This window comes from Coffea arabica, chromosome 1c (assembly GCF_036785885.1).
Source record: "Coffea arabica cultivar ET-39 chromosome 1c, Coffea Arabica ET-39 HiFi, whole genome shotgun sequence".
In the NCBI taxonomy this organism is placed as follows: domain Eukaryota; kingdom Viridiplantae; phylum Streptophyta; class Magnoliopsida; order Gentianales; family Rubiaceae; genus Coffea; species Coffea arabica.
The window spans coordinates 1,646,491-1,668,536 of NC_092310.1; the positions used below are offsets into that span (position 1 = coordinate 1,646,491).

The 22,046-nt window shown below is 34.9% G+C and overlaps 1 protein-coding gene, 1 long non-coding RNA gene and 1 pseudogene across 2 annotated transcripts; 2 read left to right on the top strand and 1 right to left on the bottom strand.

The window, feature by feature from the left end:
• Positions 1-439: 439 nt before the first annotated feature.
• LOC113735948 (ribonuclease S-2-like) lies at positions 440-6,777 on the bottom strand (annotated as a pseudogene).
• A 10,918-nt stretch (positions 6,778-17,695) lies between these two features.
• On the top strand, positions 17,696-19,513 carry LOC140006114 (uncharacterized). Its single transcript, XR_011813730.1, has 3 exons — positions 17,696-17,800; positions 18,003-18,140; positions 19,160-19,513. It is a non-coding gene; the product is annotated as an uncharacterized lncRNA (long non-coding RNA).
• Positions 19,514-19,685: 172 nt separating this feature from the next.
• On the top strand, positions 19,686-21,137 carry LOC113736252 (uncharacterized). The gene has a single exon (XM_027263175.2). The coding sequence runs from the start codon at positions 19,686-19,688 to the stop codon at positions 21,135-21,137; it is 1,452 nt and encodes a 483-aa protein (XP_027118976.2).
• The last annotated feature ends 909 nt before the right edge of the window (positions 21,138-22,046 follow it).

Sequence of the window (22,046 nt, forward strand, 5' to 3'; positions counted from 1 at the left end):
CCCTCCCTTTCCCTGCCATCCCCCGCCCCTCCTTTCGCCTCCTACTCGATCTAGCCCATCCCCTCCTCTCTTTCCCCGATCTAGAACTCTGCTTCAGGATAATGATAGTAATTAATGTTGATCAACCTCTGTCCTTTATGGATAGTAATTAATGTTGATCAATTGACAGACATAAGGTGTTCAAATGATATGTCACAATATTTTTGAGATGAAGGGATTTAAAGTACCAAAATAGCGGAATCTGGGATTTCAAATTTATTCACTCTGTTTGGATTAGCTATTTTTACAGGTGTTTTTTTCAATATTTTACTGTAGCAGTGTATATGAAAACTTTTACTCTCGATGTTTTTTGTGGTGCTTTTGGAGGGGTTTTTTTAAATATATTTTGAAATAATTTTTAAAGTTAAAAATTTTTTAGAGTACTTTTTAAAAATTAAGACTACCACTCACAAACACCCCCAACCCCAGCCACCACACCACCACCCTCTTCCTCCTTCTTTTTCCTCCTCCTCCCTCTTCCCCTTCCTCCTTCTCCCTTTTCCTTCTCCCAGAGATTCCTCCGTCCCTCTTCCTCCTCCCCTCCTTTTCCCTGCCACCAGATTATTATTTTTTGCTACATAACACAAAGATTTTGTACCAAATTTGGACTATTAGTTTTAAAATGATATTAAGGTAGAGAAAATCATATATACTCATGACCACTAGATACCAAAGAATGAAAGGGAAAATGATTGAAAAAATCTTCTCATTTGTCAGAATTGTTGCATTCAAAAGGCACTAAAATCTTCTGTGCCTTCAATTTCTCAAGTTCTGATATTAAATAAGTGCATCCTTAATACAATGTCAACCTCCTAATGTTCCACATGGCCATTTGATCTTTCTTTTCAAATTCAACCCAAACCCTTCCAATTAAACTACCCTGCAGGCCACAGATCTAAGTTCATGATAGAAAATGTTGTAATTTGAAGGTAAGACATAACATTTCGATCAGGGCCTTTTCTAACATCTCAGAATTTCTAGAGAAATTGGGAAAAATGAAAAAGGGAAAAAAAAGGATCACAGAGATTGTACATCTGCAAAGAAAATATTCAATTAAGTAGCTCAAAAAAAAATTAAAGAGGCGAGTTTAACCAACCTGAATAGATTTTAGGTGCAAAAGCAAGAAATGCAGGATTGTGAAGTCCAAATCCATTTTTATAGATTAATGTAGCAACTGTGGAGGGAAGTATATAATTTTGTACAAAGGAGAAGGAGCAACAGAGCAAGAGAGGGTCAATTTTCTTCTGGTGTGATAAAATATTATCAGTTGTCAATGGGACTACAGGTGCAAAGACTACAGGTTTTCCTTATGGCATCCTGAAAAATGTTTTTTCAATTTTTCTATATTCATTTTTTTGTGAGAATAAATACAAGTTCTATTTTTCTCTCTTTTCTTCAAATAAATATATAGCTATACTTAGCTTGTTAGGCCCCATCGAGTGCAACAATTCCAAGAATAATCTCACACAAAATTTTTGTGCTACTATCAATTAACTTCTCCTTTTCTTGTCTAACTAAGTGGCTTTGTCTAGGCATTTAGGGCAGAACATTTAACATGCTCCTCATTAACAAAGTTTGGATTGTGGTTAATTGCTATGAGAATTGGTCTTTGGTTGTAGGTTGAACAAATAAAGAAATTAAGGGGAAATACTGTCCGAACTTTGAGAGTGTTTGATTGCTTTGAGTTTGTGATCTAGGGTTTGGACTTGGGTAAGGCAATGATATATGATGGATGGTTCCTGAGCCATGGTTGGTGAGTGACCCCAAACTATTTTCAAAGCTACTTATGAACTGTTTTCTTGCATTATTTACTCGATCGCATATCATGTGTGCTTGCATATGAGTTCATGGCATGATTTGGCTTCAATGAGTTCTTGGGAGGTCTTGTGCTTAGAACTAACGTCTCCACCACTGTGTTATTGTTCATTTGGAGCACCAAAGGACTCCCTATCACTGTTTCGCTGTTAACTGATCTATTTGAAACAACTCAAGTTTGATCACAGTCTCGAACTTGTTTAAATAAACAAACAAGTTTGATTACTAATGTGTTAGATTTTATTGGATAGAACATGTATACTATATGATATGTTATGTAATGCACTAATATTAACAACTTATCAACAAATAATTGAATAAAAATGGTGGGCTATCCAAATATCATATAAGAAATGGCTCATTATGATACTCAGTGACCTTTAATTGATTCTTATACATTATCATATGATCCATATAATGCAACTAATATTTTTTTGATTTATTTAACTTGATTATATTCATTTACACTTTGTATGTTTTATTGTATCTACCTTGCTAATTCGAAAACTATTTCGTATTGTATACTTGTGGTACCTAACAACAAATACATTTGAACAAAAAAAAAAGAAAAAAAAAAAGAGAAAAGAGTGTTAAGCCAAGAGGAGCACGAAGTGTCATTCGGTTCCCGCCCTTTTTTGGCACCTAGACCTTTGACAAACTGACACAGGAAAACTGCACCTCATTTTTCCTTTTGGTGCTCCTTAGTCTTAAGCAAGTTGTCAGGAGCAGGGACGTAATTGCAATTGGAGCAAAAGTTTTAGGGGTGTTAGTGTAATTAGCTTAAGGAGCCAAAAGCTGTTAAAAGTTAGTTGTAACTGAATTTGTATTCGGGAAATTAGTATTGTTTTATCTCTTGAGGTTTTAGTTTGTAGTGCAATTAAATTTGTGGAACATGTGATGTATATTTGAGATTTATCTTGTAATTTATTTGAGAACTGTAGTGACTGATTGAGTCCCAACGAGAGCTCGGCAGGCGGTCCGCCGAACCCTTTGGTTCGCCTTAAGGTGAGGTGGGGCTGTCACAAGTGCACCAATTGTACTGAGATATGGTACTTCAGGACCAAATATTTCTTTATTTTCCTCTCATGGTCTAAAAGGATCCTTATTAGGATCTAATGTTCTGACGACCATTGGGGTACTTAATGTATGTGTTTTATCCATATAAAATCGCTTTAATACCTTCTGGGTATAAGCAGTTTGGTGGACAAAAATTCCATCTTTCAAATGCTCAATTTGTAAACCAAGGCAAAATTTTGCCTTTCCAAAATCTTTGATCTCAAATTCTTTCTTCAAATATTCAGCATTATTTTGAATCTCTTTAGGAGTTCCAATCAAATTTAGATCATCAACATATACAACAATTATCACAAAATTTGACCTATTTTTCTTGATTAAAACACATGGACATATTGGATCATTGGTATAACCTTCTTTAGTTAGACATTCGTTGAGGCAGTTATACCACATACGTCCAGATTGTTTGACCCCATACAAAGACCTTTGTAATTTAATAGAATAAATATCTTTAAGATTTGATTTTCATGATTCAGGCATGTTGAATCCTTCGGGGATTCTCATATAAATATCATTTTCAAGATTTCCATATAAATATGCAATAACAACGTCCATTAGACGCATATCTAGTTTTTCATGTACTGCAAAACTTACAAGATATCTAAATATGATAGCATCCACTACAGGTGAATACGTTTCATCATAATCAAATCCAGGCCTTTGTGAAAATCCTTGAGCTACAAGTCTTGCTTTATACCTTACAATTTCATTTTCTCAATTTTTTTTCTCACAAATATCCATTTATATCCTACTGGCTTTACACCTTCAGGTATTTGGACTATAGGTCCAAAAACTTTTCTTTTAGCCAGTGAGTCCAATTAGGCCGACAAGTTATCTTAAATATTCTCCCCTACAATTAACTTTGGGTTATGAGCCAAATATTTCTCATTTACGAATATTTGGTTGTGCGGTGTATATCTCAATTGCACCGCCCCAACGTCGTAAATTGGGTCCCCAAAGAAGAATTGGGGATATATGTCGGTTATGATCACCTTCAATTATTAAGTATATAGAACCATTAATAGGTGATTTATTTACTGCGAGATTTGCAGATTGTCATTTTGATGAATCACATTTTCCGACAATAGGGGGAGATAAAAATCAACCGAAAAAGGAAATCACTTGGAAAATATCATTGAATTTCCTTGATTCTCATTGCAAAAAATTGCAAATCAATTACCGGATGCATTTAATGACTCCAGAAGAGTTACTAAATCACATATTCCTGCTGAAAATGCTCCGATTAAAATCGATGTCCCTGAAAGACAAATTACAAGTGCTAATGAGTCTAAAGTTGTGTCAATGTGAAATGGTTTGAAGAATTTTTATAGGGATTTTAGAACATATTTTCTTTGCATTTAATTTTAGTACACATTTTGTTTCATTTGAAAATTTTAAATATAACTATTTCAAACATAAAGGACCATGTTGCTCAAAATTTCAAAAATTATGGACCAAAAATGTAAAATTAAAACTTTTGACTAATCCCAATTTGTTTTTCACCATTAAATATTGTAATATTTAGTTGTTCTAAATTTGCCTAAAATTAAAAACTTTGGGCGCTGCATTTGTATTGGTTGAAATATTAGGGTCTAGTTTTGCACATCAACTAGACATTGGGATAAAAAATGTAGTTCTCTCTTATATTTAGGCCAAATAGATGAATAGAATATCATAAAGAGTTGAGCCTTGATTTTTTTCCTCCTTTTTTTTTCTTTTCTCAAAAGAAGCCAATAGTAAACATGGGTTTTATGCTAAATTGTAATTGTTTTAATCTTAAATGTAAAGGCTGAAAAGCAAATTCGTATTTGAGTAATTTCTTTTACATCAATTATCTTTTTTTTTTTAAAAAAATCTCTTATATATGTTTGTTGATAAATGAATTGGTATTTTAGTGAATATTTTTATTGATATTTGGATAGATTATTTTTAACATGAAAACTACTTTATATGCAAGACCACTTTTTGTTTTTAATGGCAAACCTTGTAGATGGGCTTGAGATGTCAAACCAAATTTCACTAAGATAATATAGGGAGGCATATACCTAACCTCTTGGACATCACATTTGAATATAGAAGCAACAAAATATAAACAATGGTTACTACTCCTTTCCAAGCTAATTGAGGATTACAAATACCAAGGGATTCTATCTAAATTTGGCATGCCGCTAACCAACTTTGTAAATTGAGAAGATTGTGCGTTTTACTTGTCTGGATAGAGCTAGTTAGATTTGCCAAAGCATCTGCCACAGAATTTGTTAATCTTAATGTGCGAGTAAAAGTGAAATATCTTTCCTTGAATCATACTCTTAATTTGGTGGAGAATGGCAATGACCTTCTAGGGAACTATTGTCTTGCCCTGTCATTTGTACCAAAATCTTGGAACCTATGTCCACCTCCACCTGATAGTAACCTTGATTGAGGCAAAAGCTGCATACACCATCTAAAAGCGCTAGACATTCAGCCTCCGTATTAGTTTTAAGGCTGAAGAAAATTGAAAACCCCAATAATTTATTACCAAAATTGTCGCGTATAATCCCCATTCCTTCTGAAGGTCCTGGATTACCCAAAGAAGATCCATCTACATTCAGCTTTAGAGCGTGAACTATTTATTGTGCATGTTATTTCCAGCACGATCTAAATTGGTTAACAAGGGAGGAACAGTTGAGGTGCATAAGTGCTCCATTGAGTTCAATCTAAACGCAGTGTAAACTGACTACATCTCATAGAACTATAAAAGTCTCCCTTTTTTTTAACAACTTTTGGGTGCAATTGTTTTACACACATTGTTGTCACCCCAAACCTAAAAATTTGTTTCAAGGCATGGTCATATAGATGAATGTCAGCAGAAACTTATACTTAAGCAACGAAACAAACTAAATTTAATGATTGAATTTAGTTTAATGCTTCAGTTTGAAATTTAAAAGCTGACAAATGAATGAAATCGGACAGCGAGTCAATAATACCATAATAGCTCTCTTGTAATGTTGTAACTTTTACATGTCTTCATTATCCTTGTTTCACACACTTCATCTCAGAATTCATTTGATTTATTACATGATCTTCCATCACAATAACGATGTTCAATGCCATTTTTAAATCAGAAGTACTAAAGTGTGGTGGAAATGGTGAGATGATTTATGCAGGGAAATTTATCGTGCCGATGCCACAACTCCCAGTTCGCAGAAATTGTGAAGGACAATCAATAATCGTTGTCATAGTAGCAGTGAAACAAATGCCAATTTCTACCAAGGCTGGAGTTTGACGGGGAGGAGTCACACACATCAAATCTGGCACATGGTTACTGATAGCTTTGTAAATTGTAGAATTTACCGAACTTACGGTAGGATTGCTGCCGGGACGTATATTGCCCGTGGCGAGATAGTTCAAAATATTATGTCTTTGACTAAGCTGAATAGTCCTGCTGAAGTATGTAGCTTCGGGATACATGTTTTCCGAGCACGTCCCATGCCTTTTCCATTCATGTTCCCAAAATGATTGAAACCTCAGCTCTCGAAAATTCTGCTTCCAAGAATGATAATTACATTAGTGAATCTGTGTAAGTGCATATTTCATGTTCAAGACATAAGAAAGCCCTATAGAAATTACCTTTAGTTTAGTATATGAAGTCGTTCTGCAATTTTGCAAAATTTTGGTGAAGTTGCCCGGCCAAAGACCATGGATCGTGAAAACGGTTGGTAGAGGGTTTCTTTGACATCTGCTTGGATTAGCAGTACAATAGCCTTTCGGCCATTGCTGCACAAAAGTAAGGTACTGAAAGCTTGAGTTGATTGTTAGGGGGCAAAGCATGAGAATCAGAAGGACAAGTTTAAACACTATGCCCATCATCCCAACAACAGTATAGCAATTGGCACATAAAATTTTTGGTTGTGGAGAGTGGAAGATTATACTTCTATTAGGGATAACTAAGCCTATTTATAGAACTGCTGATTAAATTTTACTCCCTATGTCCCACTTTGTTAGGTTTATTTTACTTTTTCATTCTTCTAAATTATAATCCACTATTCAATTGAAGAATGTAATTAACTTATAATTTCTCTAAAATACTTTATTTTTAATGTAAGTTGTTATTGAGTATACCGAAACTTATTTAATGTAAAGCTAATTAGTTATACTCCATTTAATGTAAGGGAATTTTAGAAAGATAATACGCTAGATTTATTCTTCCAACAAAATTAATTAACTTTTCTTAAATTGTGTGGAAGAACAAACCAAACCTATAAAGTTCAAAAGCAGTACTAAATGTATTAATGTTATTGGTCCATAGGGTCATATTGTTTGGGAGGGATTTCTACGGCACAAATTGACACGAGAAAGGAAAAAGTATGAAAAAGAAAAGCCATTAAACCATATATCAACTATTTGCAAACATGTATTTGATACTCAAGAAATTTTAATGACTAATCTGCCATTCCATAAGACTGGAAAAATTGGAGATAGTTTGATAAATTGGTTTGGGTAAATAGCCAATTTCGTTGGATAAACTGATTTCTATTGTTAAGTTGGGAAAGTAAAAGGTGTAATAGCATTAGTATTTTATTTAATTTTAAACAAGCAACATTTTATGGTCAACATGTTTTCTTTTTCTGTGGTCAAGTATACAACATGTGACTTGTTTGATTAAAACAAAAAGGGAAAAAATGGTACCATACATGAGCCATGTTGCTCATGTGCTAAGTTGCAATGTTTGCTTTAGCGCCCAAGAACTTGTAGGCTAGAGAATCAAACAATTTACAACTCCTGTAAATCATTCATATTCCTGCTGAAGTTTAGGCAATCTATTGCTAAATGTTTGACACAATTAGGACCATTAACCAAATATGAGTAGAATTCATCAATTAATACAATATTTGGCTAAGGTCAAGGGACAAATAATTATAAATTTAGCAACAAATTGCAACCTATCAAAATTCGTTCTCCATAATTTCACAAAAGAAAAAACAAAATCCACACTCCAAAAGGAAACGGCCTGCTTAGTTTTGCCCAAAAAAATGAAAAGAAAAGAAACGCATGAGCCTTGGATCGAAAAATAAAAGGCTCCGTGCCTCACATCTGTTTAATGCGAGGTATGAAGTAATTTCCTTTTTTTTTTCTTTTGCAGATTGGAAATTCAATGGGACATTGCATTGGTGGAAGTCTTCAATTAAAACACCCCTTTTGCAGAAATTTTTTAAATTTCATCATCAACTTGGAAATTTCTCTCATATTCAGTTAAGAAACAGGATGAACAGTGACATGTTTAGTCTTTAATAGCATTGTGTATTTGTATTTGGGTTGGTATTTTCATAAGAACCACTGTAATTTGTAGCAATTTGAGATTTTTGTGACTGATGTAAAGTTCAAAAATAGTACTGAATCTGTTGATGTTATTGGTCCACAAGGTAATATTATATGGGAGAGATTTCTATGACCTGAATTGATAGGAGAAAGAAAAAATGAAAAAGAAAAACAATTAAACCATATATCAACTATATGCAGACATGCAATTGATAGTCAAGAAATTTTAATGGCTAATCCGCCATTCTGTAAGACCGGCAAAATTGGTGATAGTTTGATAAATTGGTTTGGGTAAATAGCCAATTTCGTTTATAAACTTTTGTACTAGTGCCAATGTAGTTCATAAATTTTATTTCTAACTAATTTGATATGTGAATCATTTTATGGTTCCAAATAAGGATCTCTGTGGCAGCACTAACTAAATTGACCAACTAAATAGGGGTATTTTGAAAATGTCACACGAGAATGTAATAAATCAAGTAAATCATATTTAAAAATTACAAGATTAAATTTTCAAAAAGTTTTGTGTGGTGATCTTTTACATGATTTAAAAGTTTTATTTGATGATTTTTTTAATATAATTTACTTGTTTTATTACAGTCCCATGAGTGACATTCCCATAATATCCCTTTTTAGTTAGTTAATTAAGAGCCAAGTTAGTTTTATATAGTATCAAAGTAAGTTCAAGTATCAAAGTAACCAGCTATATAACACGTGACTCGTTTGATAAAAATAAAAAGAAAAATAAAAGGTATTATGCATGAGCTGTGTTGCTGATGTCCTGTGCTACGGCAATGTTTGCGGCAGACATAGGCACATGTTGGAAAAGAACTTGGTCCATGGTTTCCAAATCCCCTCAACAGAATCATAAAGAAGCAGAAGTTGAAAGTTTTCACTCTTCGAAAAATGCAACTAAACCTTTAAAAATGTCAAAATTACCCTTATAAATAAATGTAACTAAACCTTTAAAAATATCAAAATTACCCTTATAAATACATGACAAACTAATCTCGTATGATTTGTGTTTTACCATATGATCCCTTTATAATTTAATACTTTATCATATAACCCCCTTATGATTTTCAAAATATACACATAATCCCCCTTGGTTAATAAATAATTTTCAACTTTACATAAGAGTATTTTTGATATTTTAAGTGACTCCGTTACGAATGATCATTTTCGTCACTTTGACACTTTAATTCAAATCATGAGAGGGTTATGTATAGATTTTAAAATTATAAGGGATTATGTAGAAAAACACTAAATCACACGAGGGTAAAGTGTAATTTGTCCAACTTTCTAGGCAACGGGAAGCCTTGGGGAACTCATTCTTCTCCTCTTTAACTTTGATATAACAAGAACAAAGAAGGTTCAGAGAACAAACATGCACCAAGTAACAATCATAAAGTTCAAATTTCTAACATATGATTCAAATGATCTTTCTACTATGAAAAAGATAGACAAAAGCCTTAAAAAAGTGGTTCTTAGGCCCAAAAGACACCTAATACTAAAACATAAGAGAGCCCAAAAGATTTAACTAAACAAAAAGTTTAATGATCCAAAGGTTCAAATAACCTACTAATGCTCTCTTGGTTTGGTGCACTTAACTCCATCACAGAGCCCTTTATTTATAGGAAACAAAGGGAAGGCTTTCTTGAACTTCAGCCGATGTGGGACTAAAGCCTCTTCATTTGCCGATGTGGGAAAGCCACACTAACAGTATATAGTCACTATCTTTTTTTTTGGTTTAAATTTGGTAGAGAGTTGGAGGTCTGCATTTAAATTTATAATTTAAATCGCTAAACAAGAAACTTTTAATTACTGAATATTGGTATATACATGGCTTGGGCAGACCATTATATTGAAGGGTATACGCCATGTTGTGATGGATATGCAGTGTACCATGAACGCCCAAAAAGACACTAATGATATCAAGAATTTCATTACTTGATATAAGTTTGATTGAATTAGCATAATTATAGAAAATTCAAGTTGCTCAAATTTGACTCCATATAAAGCTCATTTGTACTTGAAACAACTCAAGTTTGATCACAATCTCGAACTTGTTTAGATAAACAAACAAGTTTGATTATTAATGTGTTAGATTTTATTAGATAGAACATGTATACTATATGATATGTTATGTAATGCACTAATATTAACAACTTATCAACAAATAATTGAATAAAAATGGTGGACTGTCCAAATATCATATAAGAAATGGCTCATTATGATACTCAGTGACTTTTAATTGATTCTTATACATTATCGTGTGATCCATATAATGCAACTAATATTTTTTTGATTTATTTAACTTGATTATATTCATGTACACTTTGTATCTTTTATTGTATCTACCTCGCTAATTCGAAAACTACTTCGTATTGTATACCTGTGGTACCTAACAACAAATACATTTGAAAAAAAAAAGAAAAAAAGAAAAGAAAAGAGTGTTAAGCCAAGGGAAGCACCAAGTGTCATTCGGTTCCCGCCCTTTCTTGGCACCTGGACCTTTGACAAACTGACACAGGAAAACTGCACCTCATTTTTCCTTTTGGTGCTCCTTAGTCTTAAGCAAGTATGGCTCAGCGTATGAGTCTATGCAATGGCTGCAAACGAATCGAGCTGCCGCTCGCGAGCGGCTCGAGTCAAGGTCAAGTCGAGCTCGATTAATATCGAGCTCGAGCCGGCTCGAGTCCAACTCGAACTCGAACTCAGAATATTAAACTCGTTAGCTCACGAGCTATATATATATTTATACATTTTTTTATTTTATTTTATTTTTATTTAATAATAAAATTACGTATATTATTTTTTTATTTTTTATTTTTTATTTTCATAGTACAATTACGTATATATCCTTAATATTTTATTACTTATTAAGAAAAAAATTTATTTTATTTATTTTTTTAAAAATAAAATAATTATTTTTTATTTTTTTCGAGCTTGAGCTTGAAAATTGCCGGCTCGTGGAGCTCGAGCTCTTGGTAAAATTCAGTCGATGTTTGACTCGATTAACTCAAAACTCGACTCGACTCGCCTCGTTTGCAGCCCTAGTCTATGCAATGGGGCTTAGGCTTTACTTTCCAGGACTTCCCACAATCCGGGCTTTCTTATTTTCGCTCTCACATTCTGGCATTCTAATCAGGTTTGATTAAACTCGCCTCTTTTACCATTTTTTTTGGTTATTTATTTGTTGGATAAGTACTTGTTTTTCAGCAGGTGTACAATTCTTGTGGTAGGTTTTGTTTTCTCTCGTTTTCTTTATCGTGTGCTTAATTCTTGATTGTTATGCTCTGATTTCTCAGATATTAGAAAAAGCCCTGGTAAAATTGCCGTGGCTTACTTAAATTTTACAACTTTTTCTTTCATGAACTTTGACCTATAGCCTAAAGGGCCCTTTAATTGGAAGGATTTTGGGGAAAAAGCAGAGATTTAAAAAAAAAGTGTCAAATTGGCTGTTGGAAAATTTCCACAGGTTAAGGTTTTCAGAGTTTTAGAAAATTGAAGGAGATAAGATTTTAGTGCTTTTAGAATGTTATGTTTTTTATTGATCAGATTCATTTATTTTCTTTTTCTTTCATTTCTTTGGTAATCAATGGTAGTTAGTAATACCATTAGTTTCTAGTTCGTTGGTGAATGAGTTTACTGATGAATCATTATCTATACACTGTTATGCTCCGTTGCCCAAGTCTATCGTTTACAATGTTGTCATTTAATCTGTTCTTTAGACACGAATTTTATCACAGGAGCTGTAAAAAATTCAATATTTTGAAATTCAGGACTCCTTTGGATTAAGTTCTTAAGGGTCAAAATAGTGCAATCCTTTGCACTGAAAATCAGTATCTTTCGGGGATCCGAATATCATGTTCAAAGTTTTTCTATGTGAAGATTTGATACTAAATCTTGTGTTAGCAATAGCAGTAAAACTGAAAATCCCAGCATCCCACTGTTCTGATATTTCAAATCCCTTCTTTTCAGATATCTTGAGTCTTTATTTGTGGTCAAAAGTATTTTTATTCTTTTTATGTCCCATAGGGAACAGAGGTTGGAGCATTCATTTTCACTTTGACTTTGTTCAGTAGCCTTAGAATTTGAGAGTTACTTTGAAGCCATTCTGAGATTTATGTTACTTGATTTGCTTTGTATGGAGAGGGCTTCTAGTGTTTGAATTGCTCTTTGAGTACCAGATCAGTCTATGCTTATTATGATTGCAGCAATTTAGTTTGTTTCTTTGAGTAATAGAGATTTTGTTATTTGGGGTGTATAGATGCAAGTTACCATGGATGTTGTCAATGGCTGACTCCTTTGGCAGTTACGAAGTAACTACATCACCTGTGCTGAATTTATTTTATTTGTTTTATGAATTAGTTGTTCTTTGCAGGTCAGTATTTAAGCTCAACAAAATTAAAGTGCCTTAAGCTCTTAGTCTGTGCCACGAAGACCAGGTTTGGGGAGAGACGTGGAATTCAAGAAGTAAAAGTTGATAAGCGAACAGATAAAGCATCAGGGAGCAATATGGATGGCGTTGCTTTGAAGGAAGATGCCAACAAAGTTAAAGTGCATTAAGCTCCTAGTCTGTGTAATGAAGACCAGGTTTGGGGAGAGGCCTGGAATTCAAGAAGTAAAAGTTGATAGGGGAACAGATAAAGCATCAGGGAGCAATATGGATGGCGTTGCTTTGAAGGAACATGCCAACAGTCAAGATGAGAGCATTGTCATCGAGGGAAAGCTACAAGAAAACGGGCTTTTTGCAACGCTTTTGCTGTGGCACAGGGAGAAAGTGCGGTAAATATGATACAAATATTGAGGCAAATAATAAGAGAAAAAAAGGACAAATGTTTATTTCTTTGTAAAACACACTCAACTTATAACATGAAATGACTCTATTTATAGAGTTTAAACCAACTCCACTAACTATCCCACTAACTTCACTAACTATCCCAATAACTCCACTCACTCCACTAGCAACTCCACTAACTCCACTAGGTACTCCACTAATCCCACTAGTTATTCCACTAACTCCACTAATTAGGTAGCATAAACAAATATGATTAATTAACAATGGTAAATATTTCTAACAATTCCTCCCTTAAACTGAAAGTTTATCAAACATTCAGTTTAATATGATTTATTAACTGCACAGACTCCAAGTAGCTTCCTTAATTTCTGAAACGTGAATAACTTCAATGGATTGGTCATTATATTAGCAATCTGATCTTCACTTTTGCAGTAGAGAAAATCAATTATTCCATCCCTTGTGAGTTCCCTTAGAAAATGAAACCTCACATCTATGTGTTTGGTTCTTCCATGTAGAACTGGATTTTTAAAGAGCTTGATGGCAGAACTGTTGTCACAATAAATTGTAGTAGCTCCTTCTTACTGAAAATGCAACTCTTCAAGAATATTCCTTAACCAAATTGCTTGACAGGCACAGGCGGTTGCAGCTACATACTCTGCTTCAGTTGTTGATAACGTAACAATTGGTTGCTTTTTTGAACACCATGAAATAGCTGCTGAACCCATCATGAACACATATCCAGACGTACTCTTTCTATCATCAGAATCGCCTGCATAGTCACTGTCAGTAAAACCAAACAAATCTGATTTTTCACCATTCTTGTAAAATAATCCATACTCAATGGTTCCCTGCAAGTATCGAAGAATCCTCTTGGCAACTAGAAGATGTGTCTCCCTTGGACTTTCCATGTATCTACTAATAAGACTTACAACATGCATAATATCAGGCCTAGTTGCTGTCAAATACATCAAACTTCCCACAATTTGCTTGTAAAGGGTGCTATCAACTCTCTTTCCTCCTGGTTCTTTGATGAGTTTTAAACCCACTTCAACTGGCGTACTAACAGAATTACAATTTGACATTTGAAACCTGTTCAGAATTTCTTGCACATATTTTCTTTGAGAGACAAAAATTCCATCAACAGATTGCACCACTTCAATACCCAAAAAATAATGCATCTTTCCAAGATCAGACATATCAAATTCGGCCATCATAGATTTCTTGAATTTCTCAAACATGGCACTATCATTCCCAGTAAAAATAAGATCATCAACATATAAGCAAACAATCAGCAATTTACCTCCATCTCCAATCTTTATGAAAAGTGTATGCTCATATGGACATTTCTTAAATCCCTCCTTAGAAAAATAAGCATCTATACGACTATACCAAGCACGTGGGGCTTGTTTAACCCGTATAATGCTTTCTTGAGTTTGTATACCTTATGTTCACCTCCAACCTTCACATAACCAGGAGGTTGATCAAAAAATACCTGTTCCTGTAAATCACCATGTAAAAATGCTGATTTCACATCCAACTGGAAGATAGGCCATGAATTTTGAGCTGCCAATGCTATCACCATCCTAATCGTGTCATGCCTTGCGACTGGAGCAAAGACTTCTCCATAATCCACCCCAAACTCTTGCTTATAGCCTTTAGCTACCAGACGTGCCTTGTACTTGTCAACTTCTTCATTCTCCTTTAATTTCCTCTTGTACACCCACTTGACACCTATAGATTTTTGTCCTTCTGGAAGATTGGTTAACTCCCAAGTGTTATTTCGTTCAATAGCTGCAATTTCTTCATCCATTGCCTTCTGCCACTTCAAATCTTTGACAGCTTCTTCAAAAACTGTAGGATCACAATCTGAAAATAGTGCAAAATATGTAAGTGGGTCTTCAGATTGATCAATTCCAGTTACCTCATAATCAATCATCCATGCAGGTCTTTTTCTAATACGTTGAGGCCGTCCTTCATCTTCTGCTACTGTTTGGGAATTTGATACATTATCTGGACCATTTGATGGAATTTGTTCTGTCAACCGCTGCCTATTTTCTTCATCAACTCCATCAAAATCAGCGGGTATTTGTTGTTTAATAATATTGCTGCTCCATGGCCAAAAATTTTCCTCATCAAAAATTACATCCCGACTGATGACAATTTTCTTGGTGATAGGATTATAAAGCTTATAAGCTTTTGACTGATCACTAACACCAAGAAAAATGCATTTCTCCCCTTTGTTGTCTAGTTTTGTCCTCTTTTGCTCTGGAACATGAGCATAGGCAATGCATCCAAAAATTTTGAAGTGATCCACTGTTGGTTTGCATCCGCTCCATGCTTCCTCAGGCGTCATATTTTTAACAGCAAGTGTGGGACTTCTGTTCAATATATGAATGCTCCAGTTGACAGCTTCAGGCCAAAAAATTTTTGGAACACCACTTTTTGTCAAAATGCTCCTCACCATGTTCAATATTGTACGATTCTTTCTCTCTGAAACACCATTCTGCTGCGACGTATAAGCTGTTGTAAGCTGCTTCTGAATTCCATGCTCCTCACAAAAATTTATAAATTCTTGTGAATTATACTCTCCACCACGATCACTGCGAAAAAATTTTATGGATTTGCCTGCTTCCTTTTCGACAAGAGTCATGAAATTTTTGAACGCTGAAAATGCTTCAGATTTTTCCTACAAAAAATAGACCCAAGTTTTTCGACTATAATCATCAGTAAACGTCATAAAATAACGTTTTCCACCATTAGATGACGGATTTATGGGTCCGCATAGATCAGAGTGAACCAGCTCCAAGACATTTTTTGCTCTCCACGATTTTCCTTTTGGAAAGCTATCTCGATGTTGTTTGCTAACAACACACTCTTCACAAACTTCTGAAGGAGTTGTGATTTGAGGTAAACCAGCTACCATATTTTTCTGTTGCAAAGTTTTCAGTCCACCAAAATTCAAATGTCCATAACGAAAATGCCATAACCATACCACATCTTTTGATTTTGTCGAGAGACATGAATGAGTCAAGTTCTGCAAATAGAGTGGGAACATACGATTTGCCGTCATCTTAACTTGAGCAATTAAGCCCAACTTTGCATCTCGAATCTGACATACACCATCTTTGATTGAAATCTCGTACCCTTTTTCGAGCAACTGACCCACGCTAAGCAAATTTGTCTTTAAGTCTGGAACAAAAAGATCAGTAATAGCGTGGGTTGAAGAATTTGCTTTAGCTTGAATAATTACCCTTCCTTTTCCCATAACAGAAATTGTAGAGTTGTCACCAAACTTGACAGTGCTACAGAATGACTCGTCCAATTCAGAGAATGCTTTCTTATCTCCACACATGTGATTGCTGCAACCGGTGTCTAAATACCACGTGGTTTGTTGAGTTTCTTCACTCATGTGGCACACCATCAAAAGAGACACTTCTTCTTCTTTTTCTGCAAAATTAGTCCTTTCTCCATTTTGTCTATTCAAATTAGTTCGACATTCGGACTGATAATGGCCATACCTATGACATTTGTAGCATTCAACATTGGACTTGTCTGCTGACTTTGGCCTTTGATTTGTTAATGGATAGCCTCCTCGTCCTCTTCTTCTTCCTTGAAATTGATTTTCTTGGTGCTAGTATTGTTGTTGTTGGTTGCCACGATCATTATTTCCTCTGCCTCTGTCTCTGTCTCTGCCTCTGCCTCTGCCTCCTCTCCATGTTGAGTGACTTTCTGCTGAAGCCACCAGTGCTTGCTCCTCTTTCTCCTGCTGGTTAATTTTTTGCTCATGAACCAACAAAGAACTCTGCAACTCATCAATTGAAATTGCATCAATATCTTCCAACTCCATTTTCTGCACCTCTGATAATATTTCTCCGGCTGTTGGCTCTGCTACTCCAGATTCGACAACCTGCCAATACTCCTTGGATCTCAAGAAGTTCTCCATTAGCATACTCCAATGATCATAGTGACCATCAAAGCGAGGAATTGCTGGCTGCACAAAATTGTCGGTGGCCATCGTAATTTATAATTCTCACAACTCACTTTTGTTTTCACTCACAAGCCAGCTCTGATACCACTGATACAAATATTGAGGCAAATAATAAGAGAAACAAAGGACAAATGTTTATTTCTTTGTAAAACACACTCAACTTATAACATGAAATGACTCTATTTATAGAGTTTAAACCAACTCCACTAACTATCCCACTAACTTCACTAACTATCCCAATAACTCCACTAACTCCACTAGCAACTCCACTAACTCCACTAGGTACTCCACTAATCCCACTAGTTATTCCACTAACTCCACTAATTAGGTAGCATAAACAAATATGATTAATTAACAATGGTAAATATTTCTAACAAAATAAGCAGCAAATTTCAATTTGTGCTGCAAATTTCACAACGGTTCCTAATTTTTACATAAAAACGACATAGTTTTAATAAAACCCATAAAAGATAGTTTCCTAGCACAATCCACATATCGATCCCTTGTAAAAAGGTATCGATAAGCCCCCAAAAGCAGGAAGGGGTTTATCTTTTAAAAATCCAAAAAGGAAAAAACAAAACTACCAACTTGTGACCTACATTAACCACTGCAGTACGGAGTCGAAAATCACTAGCAGAGGGCTTATACCCGAATTCTTCCGCTCATCCAAAACCACTGCAGTACGCAGCTCGGATAAGAGTTTGTCAATTTTTTTCACCATCTCTGCTTCAAATATAGCAGAAATCAAAAGCTCTTACGCCATCACTATTACAGAGAAAAAGGTAAAAATTCTTCCATATGATTTTCGATTTCTATGTTTTTTTCCCTCGTATGTCTTTCTGACCTGCACTCTTCTCTGTTGCATATATATTAATAACCCTAGGATCTTAACTGAATTTCGGTTAATAAGATTTGGCACAAAACCCTAATTTGATTGGGCAAAGTAATTGGTCCTCCGTTGATTCTGAATTTTGTCAACCACAGTTGTCGAAATTCCTACAGCTGAAAGCTCGAACAAATTGACCCGACCATTTGAGTCATTGACTTCAAAAATTAGGTCTCGCGGCAACTAGAAGAGTCTGCCCCACTACAGCCCCTGTTCGTTGATATTGGTGTGTTCATGTAAGTGTTTCTTGTAATTTAATGTAATGCGGATTATGAATCCGCATGCTTCATTCTAGTTGATGGGTAATATATGTTTTCCTTGTTTATATGTCCGTGAGCTCATTTTACCACTATTTATCACGTTTAGCATCTGACAAATCCAGACCCTTCCAATAGATACATGATTTAACTTTTCAGTTTTTCTTTTGCCATTAATTGTTGGCATCTGCATTTTGACTTGCTGTTTAACATCCACAGATTGTTTACTTTATGATGGCTATAACTTCTGACCCCTATTATCTATTGAGAAATGCTGGTATCCCTAGTAGGGAACCTTGTTGTTTCATCCTTTGGCTGTATTTTCTCATCTGAAGACTTTATCTGTGACCTTAACTTTGAAAAGATTCATGCGATGAATATATCTTGCTCAGATGCACCCATATCTGTGGTCATTATAGATTTTATTGAAAGGACAATTACTGGACTTAAAATTGTCTTTTAGTTACTTCAGTTATGCATGTGTGTTTGTCTTTCAGTGTGTATTATCTCATTTTTTGTTGCTGGGAGAGATCATATTTCCTGAATTGCAGAAAAGTATAATGAGGTTTGAAAATGCCATTATTATAAGTGGTGAACAAATAAAAGTAGATAAGTTCTTGTACATAGTTGAACAGCAATCTAACTATCTGAATTGCCCATAACCATCATCTGCCTAGCAATTGTAGCTTGCTAGCAATTAAATGTTCTACCAAGTTGCAATTAGGAATTTGTAAGACAATCTAGCTCCCCTGATTTATCTATGTTTCTTTTTCTTGCAAACAGAACACTGGTTTGCATATTGACATAAATTCACCACATTCTTTTGGCATTGAGAAGTTGGGTTAACTGTTAACATCGCATTCCACTATGAGCATAGCAAACTGGGATGCACATGCTGCACTTTATTTTTTATTTTTTTTGCATGTTAATAAATTTGCTATTTTTCAATTCTGTTTATAAGGTCTCTTTTCTTGCCTTCTCAATCTTGTTTCTTGTAGAATGGATGATAGGTCTTGGATCTTTATTGAAGACCGAGTCAATAATCCATACTTTGAAAAGTGTCTGAGTGACTTCCTTAAATTTGCCTACAAAAAGAAGGAGGTTGGGAGTAGAATATATTGCCCATGTAGGCGATGTAAAAACTCAGAACGAAGAAAGGAAGAAACTGTGCGTGCACATGTAACAATGAAGGGGTTTTTGACCACTTATACAAATTGGATTTATCATGGTGAAGATCCATGGGACTTCAATCAAGAAAATATGAACAATGGAGTGTTTAGGCACATTGAAAATGATGACATGAATGAATTGATACACGAAACACTTGGAAGAACACTTGAAGAGAATTCTAACATAAATTTAGAAGAACATAGAGGAGCCTGTGATGAAGAGACTAATAAGTTTTTTAAGTTGCTGAAGCATGCCGAAACAGAGTTATACCCTGGATGTAAAAATTTTACTCTTCTATCATTTGTCATCAAGTTGTTGCATGTCAAGTCTCTTTGTCGATGGAGCAACAACTCAATGACAATATTACTGGAGCTTCTCAAGGAAGTTTTTCCTGAGAATGAATTATTTCCAAGCTCTTATCGTGATGCTTGGAAGATTGTTAAAGACTTGGGTCTTAGCTACCATAAAATTCATGCATGCCCCAATGATTGCTTGATTAATTGGAAGGAGACAGAACATGAAACTTTTTGCAGAAAGTGTGGAACTCCTAGGTATAAGCAAATTGTAAAACAATCCGATGATTCAAGTGAACAAGCTAACAAAGTTCCAGCAAAGCTTGTTCGCTATTTTCCTTTGAAACCACGTCTCCAAAGGCTGTTCGTGTCATCAAAGACTGCTTCATTAATGAGATGGCATGAAGAGGAGCGCATCAAGGATGGAAAATTGAGGCATCCGGCAGACTCTTTAGCTTGGAAACATTTTAATGACCGGCACCCAAGCTTTGCTAGTGATCCTCGCAATGTTCGTGTTGTACTTGCAGCGGATGGATTTAACCCATTCAAAGCAATGAACAATAAATACAGCACCTGGCCAGTGATTTTAGTGCCATATAATTTACCCTCATGGATGTGCATGAAGCAAACATCATTTATGTTGTGTTTGCTAATTGATGGGCCTAAAGCTCCAGGTAATGATATTCACATATATCTTCAACCAGTAATTGATGAATTGAATGAGTTTTGGGATCCAGGGGTGCCTACTTATGATGCAGCTAGTAAGCAAATGTTTTACTTACGTGCTGCACTACTTTGGACTATCAATGATTTTCCAGCTTATGGAAATCTATCTGGTTGGAGTACCAAAGGGAAGTATGCATGCCCTTGTTGTAATAAAGATGTTCGAAGTCAATGGTTGATGCATAGCAAAAAACATTGCTATTTGGGTCATCGTCGATTTCTAGCTATTGATCATCCTTATCGTTTAAATCGAGCACAGTTTGATGGGACAATTGAGAAACATTCTAGACCTGTTCGATTATATGGGTTTGAGATTTTAGAACAACTAAGAGATTTTAGAAATGAATTTGGAAAGGATCAACCAGTTTCCTCAGCTAGGAAAAGGAAAAGGAGGACTAAAGATAATAATGACTCTGAACAAAGTCCCATATGTAGGTATAATTGGAAAAGATTGAATATATTCTTTCAGTTACCGTATTGGGTGGATAATTTGCTTCCACATAATCTGGATATAATGCATATTGAGAAGAATTTCTTGGAGAATCTCTTGTGGACACTGTTGGGGATGGGCAAGACAAATGATGACATTAATGCTCGATGTGATCTAAAAGAAATGGGGATAAGAAAGGCACTTCACCCACAATCTAAGGGTGAGAAAGTGTTTCTTCCACCTGCATGCTTCACAATGAGCAAAGATGAAAAAGAAATTTTTTGTAATGTGCTAAAAACTGTCAAGGTCCCTGATGGTTATGCATCAAACATTTCGAAGTGTGTGAATATTAAAGAATGACAAATCTCTGGGTTAAAGAGTCATGATTGTCACATATTAATGCAACAATTGTTATCCATTGCCGTGAGAAGAATATTGCCTAAACATGTTTGCAGAATTATCATTGAGTTACGAGATATATTTAGGCAATTATACTCGAAAGTGCTTACTGTAGCAGATTGTGAAACTTTGGAGGACCGTACTCCACTGGCCCTTTGTGAACTTGAGAAGATGTTTCCACCTCCATTTTTCAATATCATGGAGCATTTGCTTGTTCACTTGCCTGAAGAGGCGAAACTTGGTGGACCATTTCAATTTCGGTCTATGTATCCTATTGAGAGGTAAAAGATTATCAACTTAATCTATGTACATTGAAAAATCACCACCGATATTAATATAAATTCTATGCATAGGTATCTGTGTACTTTGAAAAATTATGTACGGAGTCGAAGTCACCCTGAAGGTTCAATAGCAGAGGGCTACTTGGCGGAAGAATGTATGACATTCTGTTCCATGTATTTGGACAATATTGAATCAAAGTTGAATCGCCCACCTAGGAACTATGAAGGTGAATATTTAAATAGACAGATTGGCCGTCCCTTAGGAAAAGAAGAGGTCATCTATTTAGATGATGTCTCTTGGGTTCAAGCTCATCGTTATGTTCTTGGAAATCTTGAAACTGTTGATCCTTTTCGCAGGTAAGTTCACAGTTTATCAAACTTAATCAATAACTCATGAATTATTGCTTTCATTAAAGTATTTAATGACTAATGTAGGGACCATAAGCATTTGCTAAAACTGGAAAAACCACGCATGTCAAACTATGAAAGGGAGAAAATTCATAGTGAAACATTTTACAAGTGGTTTAAGAAACATGTAAGTTTTAAATTCAGTAGTGAATTTAATTGAGCTTCATTTTCATATATTTAA